This window comes from Macrobrachium nipponense, chromosome 49 (assembly GCF_015104395.2).
Source record: "Macrobrachium nipponense isolate FS-2020 chromosome 49, ASM1510439v2, whole genome shotgun sequence".
NCBI lineage: Eukaryota > Metazoa > Arthropoda > Malacostraca > Decapoda > Palaemonidae > Macrobrachium > Macrobrachium nipponense.
This window is the reverse complement of record NC_087224.1, coordinates 8201162-8218661: the sequence shown is the minus strand read 5'-3', so window position 1 is coordinate 8218661 and position 17500 is coordinate 8201162. Positions and strand designations below refer to the sequence as shown.

At 38.6% G+C, this 17500-nt stretch overlaps 1 protein-coding gene across 6 annotated transcripts in view; it reads left to right on the top strand.

Annotated features, from left to right (window-relative positions):
* Positions 1-17500, top strand: part of LOC135205301 (mucin-3B-like) — a 178236-nt gene that overhangs the window by 137948 nt on the left and 22788 nt on the right. For 4 of the 6 annotated variants that reach the window (XM_064235718.1, XM_064235716.1, XM_064235717.1 and 1 more), the window contains exons 5-8: positions 1010-1093; positions 2090-12142; positions 13515-13550; positions 15673-15858. In XM_064235718.1, coding sequence (XP_064091788.1) covers positions 1010-1093; positions 2090-12142; positions 13515-13550; positions 15673-15858 — 10359 coding nt within the window. The remainder of the gene's footprint in view (positions 1-1009; positions 1094-2089; positions 12143-13514; positions 13551-15672; positions 15859-17500) is intronic. The other 2 variants (XM_064235720.1, XM_064235719.1) reach the window with 2 other exon arrangements.

The following is a 17500-nucleotide window of genomic DNA, read 5'->3' as shown; positions in this document are numbered from 1 at the left end:
ATATATTATAATATTATATAATATATATATATATATATATATAGCACATATATATATATATATATATATATATATATATATGTGTGTATATATATATATATATATATATATATATATATATATATATATATATATATATATATATATATAGAAAATGTCATAATGAGCTTTTTCATACGATACATATTGTTAATTTACCTGGCGATTAACTCAGAGAAGAAAGTTCCAGCACCCAAACATTATGAACTCTCATCCAGGTTACACAGCTGCAGAAAAAGCTCTTCCTCCCATTCGGGGGTCAGTGCTAAGTATGTACAGACCCAATGTCGACCCTCGAATACTTTCGAAAAAAAGCTGCATGTTTCAAAACATGACTTAGTTCCAACGTATTTGCTATCTAACCAGTGAGCAAAGACGTAACGAAACGAAAAGAAGCTTTTCATAGTTTATTCCAACAATATACATCGTGATAGCTCTGTATTTAGCCCGATGCCTGAATATGTCAGAATAAGCCAGTAATGGCTTTACAAAGTTGTCTTTGCCTTGCATATCAGGCTTTCAAAGAGTATTAGTATGAGTGATAGTAGTAGAAATTCACAGCTTGTTAACAGCTCCTGAATGTAATGGTGATACGTGGAAAGGAAGGAAAGGAGTAAGGTGGAAAGGTATTAGAAGATAAATAAATAATTAATAACTATAAATAATAAAGAATACATTAAAAAAAAAAAGCACTCGAAGCCCACAAGCATATGCCCAGTCAGGGCAAGTCGTCAAGATCTCTCCAAACGATTGATTACTTGTTACCAATCTGTAGGACCACCTTTAGCCAAAATCTTGTAAAAATCTTTACATAACATTTTTTGCAGAAGTGATAGATCTTAATTCCAAAAGGACAGAGTCAATAACTGTGTTTCTAACGTGCATTTCTGACATCTATGCGTCTGCTTATTTTGCATCTTAGGTTTCTTCATCAGTGCCCCTACGCTCACCTCATTATTTTTTTCTACAGTGGCTATTGATAAGAGCACATACATCTGTCCTGACGAGTTTGTGGAAAACCAAGAAATCAGGAGAAGGAAACGTCAAATTCATGGTAAGAAATAATTGTCCCCACCCAAATGGATTCGGCTCCTCTTCCAAATCTCGATTTCATATCTGTAACTTTCGTAAATGCCAAAGAGAAACGTCTGTTTTGTTTTCCTCACTATCTCTTAAATACAAATAATTTATTTTTATCATTTTGAGGAGAACTTTGATCTTTTCGAAATTACTTGCCCTTTTTAAGTTTTTCATTGTCCAACTTACGATATTTCACTTATAAATTTCATTTGCTTTATCTAAATCTTGTCATAGTTCTTGAGAACTACGATTATTTTTCTCTTTTCACAAGAATCGTATGTGTTTCATAGCCTTATTTTGACAATATTCTAAAATCTCCATGTTCCAAATTATCTGTCAAAGGACACTGGACAAACTCATGTGACTGACGGACAGACATTTTAACCATATCTTGAAAATCTGTCATATTTTCTATACACGTAACAGCCATCAATTTTCGGTGTCTTCTCGTAACAAAAGGAAGGCAACATTTCCTGGTAACTGCGTCCAGTTACTAGAGCCATATTAAATGAGAATGGATGGCTTCCAGATTTCTATATCTGTATTCAACTGGGATTTGACTTATATTCAAATTAATTTCTCGAAACCTGAAAAATTAATGGCTGTTGACAACCATTGTTACATACAACTTGCATTTCAACTGTATTCTACCAACAACACATTTTGAATTTGGATTTACGAAATAATGCTTGATACCTTTCACAGTTATAAATCAAACTATCATCATTCACCTCATTTCGGCCTTAATTTGCACAATCATGCTAGAGCACCCACGTTATCATTTAAATTCTCTTGTTTGCTCACTGTTATCAGTTTTCGTGAACTGTTATTACTACTGCTTCTCTCGATGTTCTTTTTTATTTTTGAGCATATTCATTTAACCTTTAATGTCCACATTCATTTTACACAATCTGAGAATCACTACTCTTTCCAAATCCCATCACAACTGACCTTGACTGGTGACCAACAGAGAGAGTGAGAACGGTGCATGTTGATTCAACTGCGACGACTTCATTCGCCAATGACCAACCGACTGGGCTGTTGAGTTCAACTGTTGGAACCTTCATCAACGCTGGCACAACTTCAGAATACGTGACTCTCGTGCATGGCACAACTCAGTCCGGACAGTACACACAAGTTACATTAACATCATCTCGTGTTTTCTATGCCATTCCATCTCGACTGATAGGCGCCAAGCCTGAGGGACTCGTATCCTCTGTGATTCAGACACAAGTTAACGACGCAGCCAAGACAGTCTTCACTAATAACTTTGTACGCACACACATTGATGGGACTTACGTGGAACTTATTAACACAGTGACAGTAATTCACTCACCTTTATCCCTCTCCCCAACAGCCGCCTTCAGTTTTCCAATCCACGGAACCTTTACTGAAACAACTGGAACTCAAAATGCAAAACTGGAAGTAAGCTTACTAGATGGAGGAGCCTTGAGTCCTCAAGCAGTCGTCGAGAACAAAGTTGTAACGCTCATGGGAACGAAAGGACTCTTCATCAAGGATGGAGATTTCCACCCAACAACTTACAACGTCTTCACTGGATCATATGTCAACGATCACCGAACTTATCTCTTCTTCTTTGGGAATACAGCGCTGCCTGAAGTTTCTGAAACCTTCAGTGAAATTCATGCTACTCAGACATTACCCAAAGAAGTTGTCCTAAAAAAAGGTGGTGACCAAACAAAAATTTTCGTGGATATGGAGAAAGACTTAGAAGTGATAATGCCTTCCAAGAGCCTAAGTATTGACTCAACCATAGCACCAGATATGCTAATGGGTGAAGGTCTTATCAATGGCCACCACATGGAAGGTGTTTTCATTGAGAGCTCCGAGGGTTTTGAAATGCAAGGGGCAAAGAGCGAAAGTTTAGAAACAAGTATGGTTACCATAACTATTGGTCGACCAAACTCTCACACTCGTGTGGTAAAAGCAACCTCTGTGTCCGAGCCAGAAGAGGTTACAGTTTTGAGTATGGAAGAAAAGCTTCATCAAATGAATGAGAAAGACAATGAAATAGATGGTTCTCTTCATCTTGCAAGAATAGCGCGTTTGACTGGAGATGAGATCATAGCGGATCTAAAACCATCACAACCTCGTAATATCAATTTGCCAACATTTACTATTAAAGAGGAAGGTGAAACTCTTGAAAAAGTTGTTGGAATTAATAAAAATATAGTGAAACCTGTCTCGACCACCGTTAATGAGAGAAATTCTGAACCCAATGAACGTGAGGGAAAATCATTGGATGATATCCGTTCTCGATTCAACCTCGAAAATGGAGATTCTGATTCTGATCTCCCTACCGTCACTTATGTTGGTTTTGCAGACTTTACAACGACTATAGCCGGTACCGTTGTGGTGTTTACACCCCGCTCACAGTCCCCAAGCAAGTTCCTGAAAGCCGAGGTGACCAAAACAAAGAGTTCTCACCAGAAAACTAGTATCTTGGCTTCTTCCACAACTACTCCAACATTTAGTACTTTAGCACCAAGACTGGCTCCTTCAACAAGTATCAGTGAAGAATTCATCAGTGAGACCAGCGTTCTGCACAAACAGGATCATAAAGCTTTTGTAAAAGCAGATGAAAGTACTCCAGAGAAGACCAGTGATGCATACTCAACAATTGTTACTCATCGATACAATTCTGTTGACCCATACCCAACAGGGCTGGTGTCATCAATTGGTGGTACGATTGTGAGTGATGATATGACTACTCTACTCACAACTTATGTATATGGAACTTATATCAACGGCCAATATGCACAAGTAGTTGAGAGCACATCGAGCATATTCTACCTTGTTTCTCGGTCTGCAACAACAGATATACATGCTTCAAGTCCGGTAGAGTTTATGGTCAGTACAGAAATTCTAGATTTCTCTGAGCCCACAACTGAATTTTATGATTATTTGTATGAAGATGAAGGTGGTGCTGTAACAGAAGACTTGGTTCCTTTTGTAGAAGATATTATTGACAATAATATTGGCCGCAGTGTTGCCTCTAGCCCAGGTCAACAGATGATCATTGATACAAAAGATAAGAAAATTGATCCAGAAGAGCCTGTTACCACACAACCATTAGAAGATTACTCAGTATCTGTGTATACCTCTTACATTACATATTTCAGGGATGGAGAGACAACAGTATCTACTGCTTATGAATCATCAACAATATATCTCCCGTTCCTTGAAACTCAGAACCCCACAGTACCATTTAGTACCACGGAAGATACTGTATCTTCTCACCCAACCCATTCAACCTATTTGACCACATTAACTTTTTACACTACTCTTTTTGTTGATGGGGTTACAAAAGTATCCAGTCACTTACAGGTCTACACAAAAACAGCTGGGTCTGCAGAAATAAAGCCAACATCATCATTAACCCTTGCTACTACATCTCTAGCAGATGATATTGCTGTGATTGAGAGTATCCCATATGACGACTATGAATTTACCACAGAGTCACTGATTGAGTCCTTCACTGAATCTATATCTGAATCTATGTCTGAGTCATCTACTGATTCCTCTGCTCAGGATGTTACTGAACCACCAGGTGTGCCTCTTGACTCATCCCTAGTTCCTGATGAAGAAGTCAATGCTGTGTTCTTCCCACGTACCTACTACACAACGTTTACTTACTTTACGACTTATTATCGATCAGAGACCTCTACGATTGTGAGCAGTCTTGAAACTCTAACCCAAATAGTAACAGATCTCAATGAGCATGAAAAGCACAAGTCTTTGACTCCAATTGTACCTACTTATCCAGTAACATATTATACAACTTACACTTACTGGACAACTTTCTTTAAAGAAAATGAAACTGTCTCTACTAGCACTGAAAAGACTTTGTCTAGTGTTGCAACCCCATCTGTGAGTAGTGGCATAAACGTGGCGGATGACTTTTTACTTCCGGTATTGCCTACCACCTCATCAGTGAGCATAGTGCAGACAACTCCAGCTATAACAACATTCTACACAACCTATACATACTATACATCAACATATTTGCAAGATTCAACAATTGTCAACAGCAGACTGAAAACGATAACAAGTGTTGTGACAGCAACACCATCACTGGAATCAGATGTAACAGTTGCTGTAGTTGAGGGAACTGCTGAAGATAAGCCCTTCATTCTTACGGGCCCAAAATCTACAGGACTTTTATCTACCATTAGAGGTAGTACAGTTATTGATGGAACAACTACAGTCTTTTCTACAAACATCATCGGAACAATAGTTGATGGGTTATATGCTCAAATCCAATCAACAACAAGTCACGTTATTCCCCCAACAACATCTACGCCATTTTTCATATTCCCTGTGACAACTACTGAAACTTCATCAAGTGATTCTCCATTCTTCATATTCCCATCAGTGTCTGAGGAAAGTACTCTCACATCCACATCTAAGACAGAAAGTCCTTTCTTTGTGTTCCCTGGTGTTTCAGAGGAAAGTACTCTGACATCCACATCTAAGACAGAAAGTCCTTTCTTTGTGTTCCCTGCTGTTTCAGAAGAAAGTACTCTCACATCCACATCTAAGACAGAAAGTCCCTTCTTTGCGTTCCCTAGTGTTGCAGAGGAAAGTACTCTCACATCCACAGCTAAGACAGAAAGTCCCTTCTTTGCCTTCCCAAGTGTTTCAGAAGAAAGTGTCACATCCACATCTGAAACAAATGTGCCATTCTTTATATTCCCATCAACTACAGAAGAAACTTCTACATCAACAATAGAAAAAGAAGAAGAAGACCTAATTCCAATAACAATAGAAGATGCAGTAGTCACAACTCAACCATCCTTATTTATAACTCCTACACTTGATTCATCAATCAGTGAAACAACTACAGATATCTCAGAAACTCCTACAGCAACAGAAGCTCTCCCTGAGTTTGAGATTACTACTGACCAACCTGAAGATGAGGACGGTTTACTTCCCTCAAATACACAGACTATACCTCCAGGTATACCAACTTTCCCTAGTGGAAGCAGATTCCGTACTCATAAATCTAGTCGCCCTGATATATTTGCTTTTGCTAGACGTTCACCAACAAGAAGCCACCCATCAACGATTACAAGAGATGGGATAACACCAACAATCACTGCAACACCTGCTAGTGGATCAGACGAAACTCTTGCTCCATCAGCTACTAGACCATTTAGATTTGGTTTCATAACTTCCTCTGGAACACGTGCTGCCCCATCTTCATCTGTCAGGTTCAGATTCCAGTCATCGAAATTTGATTTACCAAATTCTGGGCCAACTAGCTCTGCAGGATTTAGGAGACAAAGTTCTTCAGTATTTAGATTTGCATCAAGCTCTACAAATACTTTTGCATTAACAAACACTCTTTCAAGTAACAGGTTTACAACCAAGACTTCATCTGTGTTCCCTGGAGCGAGGCCAAGCATTTTCCCTTCTAGTGTCATTCCAAAACCAATAGCTACAACAGAGTTTGGAGATGAACTAGAATTTGAAGATGAGGAAGATTTCAATAATCCTGCAAGCACTTTAAGACCCTTCAGTTTCAGAAGGCCAAATAATCCTGGTACTGCAGGGACTAGATCATCTGTTCCATTTGCACTCCTAGGCCGCCGCACAACAAAGCCAGCAACTTCAAAAGCAGTACCTGCCGGAAGTAGATTTCAGGAGGCAATAAACAAGAAACCAGAGAAAACTTTCACTCCTGCTACTGAAAGTGAAACAGAAAGCCCAGTAACAGAAGAACCAAACACTGCTTCCCAACCAGCTCGTTTGAGTTTAGAAGAGCGCAGGCAAAATCGTTTTCGACAAAGCAGACCCAACTTATCAAAATTATTCCAAAGAAGAAATCCACTGAAGAAAGAAGACCTAAATAATGAAGCAACAGAAGCTGAACCTTTATTTGTTGAAGTTGATGGTAGGCGTTTAACTCCAGAGGAGCTAGATGCCATACTTGCCGAGGAGATTGTGAGCAGAAAGAAACGACAAGCAGGAGAGTTCGGTGCAAGGACTACATCTAGAGGCACTGTAAGGGGTGCAAGGCCGAGGTCAAATGCTGCTCCTCCCAGGGACCAGGGCAAAAGCCAAACCCCGAGCCAAAGCCAAACCCCAAATGCCCCAAATGCAAGACGAAACTCCCGACAAACTTCACGTAGCTTGTCACCCTCTTCTCCTCGTAACAATGCTAATTCACAATTTACGCTATCTAACAATCGAGCAAGGGCACCACCACCAAGTGATGAAACTAATAAAGAAAGTGAGAACAATTCACAGCGTAGGTCTACTAGTCGCACTTCTCTCCCTCAACGTCCCTCATCATCTCGCACCAGAAATGTTGTTCCTTTAGGAAACATTCGAGGACGAGGTTTTCGAAGGCCGTCGACAGACAATAACTTCCGTGCCTCCAGCAAGTTTGCTCCAACACGACCTACAAGTGGTCCAATCAGGCGACCTCGTCCAACATCAAATAATAATAATAATAATAATAATAGGGCTCCCACTCGCCGACCCAATGCAAACACAAACCGCCCCAATGCGAACACAAACCGCAATCGAGGCACAAACCCAATTGAAAATTTCAGAAACAAACCAACTCCAGAGATCCCAACTGAGCCACCTAAAATCTTTCCCAGTGATGATGGGGGTTTCTTAATCCAAGATGCATTAACTGTGACCAGGGAATTGCCTGTAAAAGCTACCATTCCATTAGTAGAAGATGGTGTAACTGTTCAAAAGGAAGTAATTACTGCTTCTTACCAAACAGAAATAGTGCAGCCAGATCAAATAACCCAAACAGATATAGATGGCACCGTTAAACTCTTACTAAGTTCAGTTGAAGGACCCAATGATCTAACTCATTACATTATTGAACCAACAGAGACTACCACGGTGACATTTACAAAAACTTTTGTTGGTGGACGTCGAACTTCAGTAGAACACATTCTACCTACTACAGCATACAACATTGTAACTGTTACCAGAAGCAAAGGTGGGAGTGATCTTCAGCAGCTCTTGCAACTCCTCTTGGGTCAGCAGCAACAACAAAATCCTTTGTTGGCTGCTCTTGGATTAGGGCAACAAGTTTCCAGTGAAGTGATCCATACAAGATCTTATGTAACTACAGTTACCAATATGTTATCAACTGTCATTCCTGTAATTTTCCGTGGCAAAACCATTGAAACTACTGTTGTTGATCAGGAAGTTAATGTAATTACTGCCACTGAGCTGAGCACAGAGACACTCTTTGCACCTGCAAGCATATCTCCTTTCCAAAATCCAGGTAATTTAAACCAGTTGTTACCCTTGTTTCTTCAAGGTCAGCTGCAACAGCAGTCTCCTCAGATCAGACCCACTCGTGAGCCAGCTGTAGATACCCAAACAGTTAATCCTCAACTACTGGAGCAGCTAATAAAACAGCAGCAGCAGCTTAATGAAGAACCTCAAAAATCACCCAAAAGAGGAAAGCCAGCAGAAACAGTACCAAAGCCAGCACCGGTTGAAACATCAATTGTAACACTGTATGTATCTGGAAGAAGGCCAGGAGAGTTTTCAACACTTCTTTCAACAGTTACAGTGGGTGATGAAGCCACACGTATAAAACGAGGTTCTCTTCACACAAAGAGTGTTCAGGCAACAGTTCTCCCACATTACATAGAAACAGATAAGGGTCTTTTTCAATTACCAGAAACCTATGATGTAAATGATATGGACTGGTATATAATGTCTGCTATGAATGAGATAGATACTAGTGATGTTAATAAAGTCACACCCAGTCTAGAAACTTTCCTTGGCACTCTAAGTTTAAAACAGAATGGTACACACTCTTTCAATGGCCATCCTTTTTTATGGGAGGGCACCGCTGAGTTAGCCCCACTCAGGCGGAATGTACGAAGTGCACAAAGGGGCAATGAAGAAGAAAATGCCCGAGCTTTGGGTCAGTCTTCTCGAGCACGTAAAATTCAGGAAGGATCCCCTCAACAAATAATTGGTGGAGAAAATGCACGCCCAGTTCTTGGACAGTTTAATGTGCCTGGACGAAGATTCCAGAGTAGATTGATTTCTGAGCAGGTACAAAACCTTCAGCCTCCAACAACTTACTATACAACATTCACTTACTATACTACCTTGGTAGATGAAGTTGGCCATGAATTTGTTCAGAGTTCAGAAGAAACTATAACTCAGATAGCTACAAATGGTAATGTCCGATTTGATGACTTCACAAAAACTGCTGAAGGATCTTCCATTAGTTCTAAAGTACCACTTCAAGCAAAATTTACACTTGATGATGCAATAATTCCAGGTATGCCTCGGCCTGTACCAGATCCTGTTTTCCCAGAACCCCCTCCACCCTTTGGTCCAATAATAAAGCATTTTGATGATGTTCAGCCTTTCCAGCCAGTTCCACAACCGTTTGTGCCTGAAGAGTTTAGAATTCAACATGATAAAGAGTTAACAGAAACTGCAGCCACTTCAAGCGCAACAGGAACTGCATCCTCAGGTAGGCGAGTGCCACAAGATAGTATACCTCATTCACCTCAGTTGATAATTCAGCCTGTAAGAGATAGAGAGGAGGAGCCAATAGCATCATCACAAAAACCTCGCCGTATTGTGCTTACAAGGAAACGCCCTGTGCAGGCATCTGAGAACAATCCTTCCCGAATAGTGAAAAATAGCAGACCTATTAACCATTTCTCAGATAATCCCAAAAAGGATGAACTGACACTAACTGATGAAGAGGCAGAAATTAAAATTCAAGAAGCGCAAGGTCAAGTTCTCGATATACAGAAGGACAGTGTGTCTGAGCATGACACAGACAATACAGGAGCTTTACATTCTCCAGGTCCAGAAAACGGAGAGAATCTACAGGGTGGCACTAGGGAAAACAGACCTGGATCCCGGCAGCGAGCACGTGTCACTGTCACAAATCGACGTCCTGTTTCTCCAGCACCTACTATAGAGCCTGAAGACACATTACCAGCTTCGACATCTGGTGGAAGAAGGAGAGTAGTTGTAACAAGAAGACTTCCACAGCCTACAGTAACTGCCAGCCGTTTGCACCCAATAGTAGCAACAGTTAGTACATATTACACAGTGTATTCATATTTGTATACTCTTTATGAAGATTCAACTCCATTCTCAGTATCAACAAGGGAGGTTACAGTGTCCAATGAGATTGAACCAACAGTTGTATCTGTGCTGCCTAAGTTTCAGACAGGAACTGCTGTTGGTGGATTCTATACCCTTGAGATGGGAGGTGCAACAGCAACTCTCGGAGAACGTATTATAGATTCCCTGACAACACAAATTTTCCTTGCATCTGCAACACTAGTTGAACTCTCTCCAGAAGTTATAAGACAAAATGCTGAAAATCTTAAACAGTCAGTTGAAGAGACTCCTGACTCTGTTACAGAGAGTTCTACACGTCACTCAGGAAGAACACCTTCTCGTCTTCAGTCTTCTCTAGTTGAAACTGAACTTGATGCTCAGACAGATACACCATTTTTGACCACTAGCATTTATAGAGCCACCAAAGCTAGAGGTCAAGTATCTCAAAGACAAAATGAAGGCTTACCATCAGTGGTTGAAACAACTGCAGTAGAAGATACAGCAATTGAATCTTTAAGAAGAACTGCAGGTGTAAGAAACAGAGGCAGAGGCACGGTTAGGTTTGATGATATTCATAATAAGAGTAAGTTTACCATCACCAGAAGACGGCCTATTACTCCAACAACAAGTGAACCGGCATTTATCTCAACACTGAAGTCAGTTGATCCAGTAGTACCAAGAGCTCCTGTGCGGCCACATGGCAGAATAGCACAAACAAGTGCAGCAAGAGAATCCGTAAACCTAGAAAACACTGAAGAAGAAACACTTGACCTGCAGAGAGACACTAGTTTCCAAGAGGAAGAGGAGATTACACATTCAGACAGACTTCCCTCTGATGTTCCCCTAGATGAATTCACTCAGCATGAGAAGGCAACAATACCTCTCTCTTCTTTATCACAAGCTGATGGAGATTCTCACACATCAATCATCCCTGAGGATGAAACTCTATCTCCTTTAGATTCTGTAGATACCGAGGAAGCTATTATTGATGACACTTCAACTGACAACCCTCCTGCAGAGGTTCATGAGCCTTCACCAACACCAACTCTTCCTACTAGACCTCCACGAACATCTCTACGTAGGGATGACATACCTATCATCAGACGTCCAGGATCAGAGAGACTTCAACGGCCTCGTCCATTTGTCACTCAAGAAATACTAACTGCTTCATCCTCTGATGTGAAGGAACTTCATCCAACAGCCTCTTCAAAAGAAGATTTCTCAGCTACTCAATCTTTGCCCTCAGAAGATTTAACAGAATCTCACACTGATGATGATTACTATTATGAAGACTATTATTATTATGATGATTATTATGGAGATGAGCATGAAAACACTACAGAAGCTCGTGATGAACCACTATCAGAGACTTCAGGTGCCAATAATGAGTCAACACCTGTTCCCTCAAAAACTGGTCCTAACTTCGTACGACCAACACAACTCACAATCACTTCAAATTCCTTTGATATCATAGAAGCTTTAAAACGCGAGCGCACATACACTCAGATCGTAGCGCCATCACGTACAAGTGAACCTGGCCCTCGAACACGGACTCGGACACAAATTGAAACTCCAGCAGATGTTCCATTGCCATCCAACGTTGTTTACAGTACTTATGCAACCACAACACTTCTCCCAATACTTGGTGGTGAGCATTCAATAACCCTCACCATACTGACATCTACCTTGGTCACCCTGGCTGAGGAGCAAGTCCATCTTATCACTGACTCACCCGAGTTATTCGACCCAGCACTGGTCACTGGCACTGCAAGCTCACCCTCTCTGTCTGTCCCTTCAATACTTGCACCCTCCATCACTTCTGAGTTGGGTGATACCCAGGCAGCAGATATAACACCTACCATCCCAATACCTGGTGGAGAAGAAGTTTCTCCTACTGTAGAGACTCAGACTTCCAGAGGTAAGTTGCACTTGAGGTTATATGCCTCACACCTGATAAGAGATTAACACTTGCTTTTACTATCAAATGTCCCAGCCCTGCTAACATTTATGCTTTTTCTAATAAACAGTATGTAACTCCTTGCTATTTTGTGCTTCTGTGTATAGCACCTTCTTGCTTCCTGGTCGATTTTTTCAAAGGTTACCTGATTAAGAATAATCTTGTTCTTATAATCTTGTTCTTCAGAGGTTATATCCTCATAGCCTGTGTTTCTGAATTTGTTTAAATAAAGCAAAAGGTTTCAAAATTTTCTAATGTCATCTCTGAAGTTACTACAGTCTTGGTTTATCTTAGACAACTCAGGTTTGTGTGTATGTAGACGAATCCTAACTCTGTTTATCTAAGCTCGTCAGCCACTCCTTTGCACTACATAGAGTACCAGTGTACCTGCAAGCATTACCTGCTGGTTATTTATATTATCCAGACAAATAAGTACATAAATAAATAAATTCAGTGTTATATTTTTACACCTGCTACTTAGCTTTGATGTAATTTTGTCCAAAAAATTCTTCAGATCTGGATATTTGATTCATCTACATTCTATTGATTCTGTATGGACTGCAGTCAATGGAAGGGCTAACAGCATTAAGGAAAAACCATCTCTCCTATTCTTGCATGGTTTAGCTCAAAACTATTCCCCAACCCCAACCCTCATCACCCTCTGATGAAATAAACAGTCCCTTAGTGTCGTTCTTCTTCTTTCCTGTACCCTTGTCTAACCTGTCTTTCTTAGTAAATAACTGTCCTTTGTGCCGCCCTTCGTCTGTTAGTTTTAACCACTGTTGTAATTGTTATTCCATTATGGGAGGGCTGCCATAGGAGCCCTTTTATGGCCTTCTATAGCTTCTTGCCCCCAGTGTCTCTGCCAAGTAGCAAATGATGCTGAAATAAGTCTCATATATTTCTGATCAGGCCTTTGTGACTTAAATGCTGCTGCAAGTAACAAAATGTTCCACATGGTGTAAGTCTGACGGCAAGAAGCTTAACTTGTTAAGGATTGTAGGATGTGCTTTAAAGTACTCTAATCAAATGAATGTGCATGTCCATTGTAGATTTGTTTCAGTAACAATAATCATTGTATTAAAAGTAATGTACATATACTATGCACATGATCAACGCGAGTGAATGCATTGAAACTAACCTCTTAACCATTTGTGATAAAATGTGGTTTTTATAACGGCTATCTTCAGATTATTTTGGCGGTAGCGTTAGTTATGAAGTCAAAACGTGTGCTGAAATCTTGCCTATCTTTTTTTTTCAATGCTGATTTCTGAGATATAAATTATGTTGTCCTTATCTTTCTATATACAATATATTACACATATTTTCACAGCTTTTGGATTCCTCTCAGAAGCCTTCAGTGACCAAGGTGAGCATTTTCATAGCTGTCGTAATTTGCCTATCATAATTTAGGAAAATTGATTATGTTAGCCAGATGTCCTCAGTATACATTATATATTTCTATGGGGAAGATACTCAAAAACTATGACTGGCATCTTAATCAAATTTGACTGTTATCTTCAAGACCGTTTGTATTATAATTTTGGCAAATTCACTGGGAAAAGAAAAGTATCGGACCTTCAATTACAAAATACTTTCTAATTCAACAGCCATGCCTGGTAATCTAGTTTTCAAATTTCTTTTAAAGTTAAATTTGCAATTTGGTATAGCCGATAGTTACGGAAGTGACATAATTCTCTGTGAACATTAACTGCTCGTACCAGGTCGTAAGATCAGTCGAACGTTTCGCTGGTGCTTGATCCATATTAGAAGGCACTTTTCAACCCCTTGAAAGTAACACTGAATTTTCATCTTGTTTATTGTATATCCAATCTCAGCGATGAGACTCTTCGTTCCATTAATTGTACACAGCAAGATTATATTTCTTTTGGGTAACAACTGAGATTACATCTGGCTGGATAGTGTGTTAACCATGCATTTCTGATAATATTAATAGTTACACTATCGTTAGCAATGATGAACAATTTCTCGATGTTTGAAAAAGTGTTTTTCAAAATTTTGACACATAGCTAGTTCTATTGATTGGTAAGTATGGTATCACAGGGATTAGAATTTTGTTTTCATTCCTTTTCACAATTGTCATTACCATAGCAGTTTACCCAAAACTAACCTTGAGTTTTTGTAGACGTGAATAATTTTTTCAATGCATGGAAGCAAAAGATTAAAAAAAAAAAAGTTCCCTGCTTTTTCATTAACAGAAATAGTGGCCATTGACTGATATTTATCATTAGTATACTGGAATTTGATGCGATTACAGTAGATTATAGCCTGTTATTCTGCTTTGCCATCATAACTCCTTATTACGATTACCTTTAGACCAAGAAAGAGACGACACCACCAGCATGCCCAGCTAGTGTCATGTTATTGGCCACAGAGTCCACCCCCCCCTCCCTCCCTCATATTCCCCCCGCCCCCTTCACCAGTTGTGAATGTTTCAAGATGATACCAACACAGTTTCTAACCCTGTCATTGCATATTGCATAATCCATTGCATCGTCTCATATACTAGCGAGAGGGTTATGGAAAAAAATGCTACTTTATATTGAGCTTATCTTAGTTAATATCTCTTAAGTGCTGGTGTTTTTGGTGATGACATTTTGTTCTCACAAACTCCCTAAAGTCTACCTAGGCCTGTAAGTGGCCATCTTAATCTTACAATATCAGCAGCATCGGTCGGACTTTGTTGTTATTCATAATATTTTCCATGGTCATTCCGACACTTCTTTGTTTGTTAATGCCGTTTAACCTATTCCTCTTACCATGGAAGACAAAATGTCATCACGAAAAAGCTGGAATGTTGACTGTTGATGTCCTCTTGCCGGGCTTCACCTCAAATCCTCGATGACTAGAAAGCAAAACAAATTCTTTGATTAAAAACGTAAGAACATAATTATCTCCAGTTCAAAATCTTCGAGGTAGAGGCGAATGCCCAGCAAGAACTAATTATCTGCTTATCAAACGAGGGCAGACTGCACTTTTACACTTGAGTCGAGCTTAGGCATCTCAATGACCCGGGTATAAATTATTTGGCCTTGGAGTCAGATCTTTCAGAGGCCATTGATTTGATCCCTAGCATTCCTATTAGAATCTGAAAGAAGAAAAAGTCTGAGCAAAAACACTGAAGAATGTTTTCTTTGGTACAAACTGAATGCTAAAGTTAAAAGACCTAGGGCACAAAATCCTTATCCAGAATCTAAAAGTTGAAGGTATGAATGAATAGGTCCTTAGAATATAATATGCCCAGAAAAAAATTAATTGATATTAGAGAGTTCAATTTGATGGAAGACTATAGCCGCCTAAAAAAAGCTCCAACCTCCCCTCTCCCCTCAAAACCCCAGAGTATTCAGTTGATACCTTCTTAGAATCTTAGAGTGAAAAAGCCAGTCTGCCCCTCGCGCGATAGCTCTGGCTTCATGTGGTTTGGGCGTTGGAATGCAAAAAAAGCAAAGAGAGTCTCCTTGGTCATGCAGGCTCCTCTGGTCTTGGATCGGGTCGGGCGGTGGTAGGACAACCAGGGTCAAACCAGGTCAGCTCTCTGCAGTCCAGCCAGGCCGAACCTGGCGACCAGCATCGTCTGGGGGCCCGCTTCAGTGTCGGCGCCAGGCATAATTTAGCCACTAAAATCATGAGTAACGGAGTCGAGGTTATCGTTGCCGGTAAGTGCTGGAGGGTGGGTGGTAGGGCGAGCCATTCTAAAGGTTAAGTGTGACTGAAGGTAGTAGTGCACAAGTTTGTTCTTTTGCTTCTTTGCCATTTCTCCATTCAGTAATCAAGTATTTCCTCTTTGTTTTGGAAAAATTCACATTATACATGTTCGTCAAGCAAACACAGAGGAATGCAAGATGCAAGAAAACATGCCGATATGACACTGCCTAAAAAATGTTAATGAAAGACTGGAAGCAAGTTTGTTTTGAGAATATATGTGTGCGTCTTGTCTTATGTAGGAACACAATTTCGAGCAATTCAGAATCGCTTCGAGGGTGAGGCGTTAGATTTAAAATGTTTATAGTAACTGTTATAAAGTAATTTCAATCTTCTCGTTAATATTCAAGAACACCTTAAATCAAACTACATCTTCACTTCATGTTTCTGTATTTTTGTACTGGCTCTTAAATACAATGTAGTATTTTGCAAAAGCACTTAGAGCACCTTTTAATAGAGCACACATTCACAAATGAGTAAGAAATATGCATTTGATTTAGATTCAATTTATTCAAAGTTTCTATTTGGGGATTCCCCAACAAACCAAATGATTTCTTGTAAACCAGTTTAGCAGTTTAAACCTAGTCGATTTAGAAAGGAAACGTCAAGCATAGATGTACAGATGATCATAAGCGTCCCACAAATAAATATAATATATATATAAATAATACAGAACTGAATAAGTTAAATTAATGTATCTATAATTGATATTTTCAAAATATGATATAACATATATAATTATAGTATCATTGAAACAATGAAGATGCTATAAAGTCTTACTTTCAGTCTTATATATAAATTACTATGTTAATTTGGATTAATTAAAACAATAATAGTGATTATTTAGAATTCCTAATAATTAGTTTCAGCTTTGTTCAACTTCAATTGGGGACTGTTAACTTTGTTCAATAACTACTATAATATATAATTTACCGTCATAATTATTTACTATAGTATATAATATAATATTATTTTAATAAATCTATAAATTATTTCATTGATTAATATCTAATATAAATATTTATATTTTATATATATATATTAACCTAATATAATTATTTACTTAATACTATATATTTTTACATATATTAATATATAATATTAATTATAGTATTAATTAAGGATGTAACTTAATATATTTATTACTATATTAATATATAATTTAAATAATTATTATTAATTAATATAATCATATTTACAATATAATATCTACTATAATAAACTAATATATATGGAATAAATATAGTGTAATAAGCTTCACAATATAATATATATAATTCATGTAATCAATTAATATAGAATAACAATATAATATAACTATAATTTTGCTACATTTGAAAACATTAAGCTGCTAAGGGTACTTTTCGATCTAATATTACTAAACTGTTATTCGGTAATACAACAAAAGTACTTTAGCATCCTAATGTGTTTCACTTTCCTTCGTTGGAATGTAACTTTGACATATACTGAATATTACTATAATAATTATATTCTATTATTATATATAATATATTAATAATTATACTATTCATACTTTATATTATATGCATAGTATAATATATATATATATACTAAGAAATATATAAATATATATAT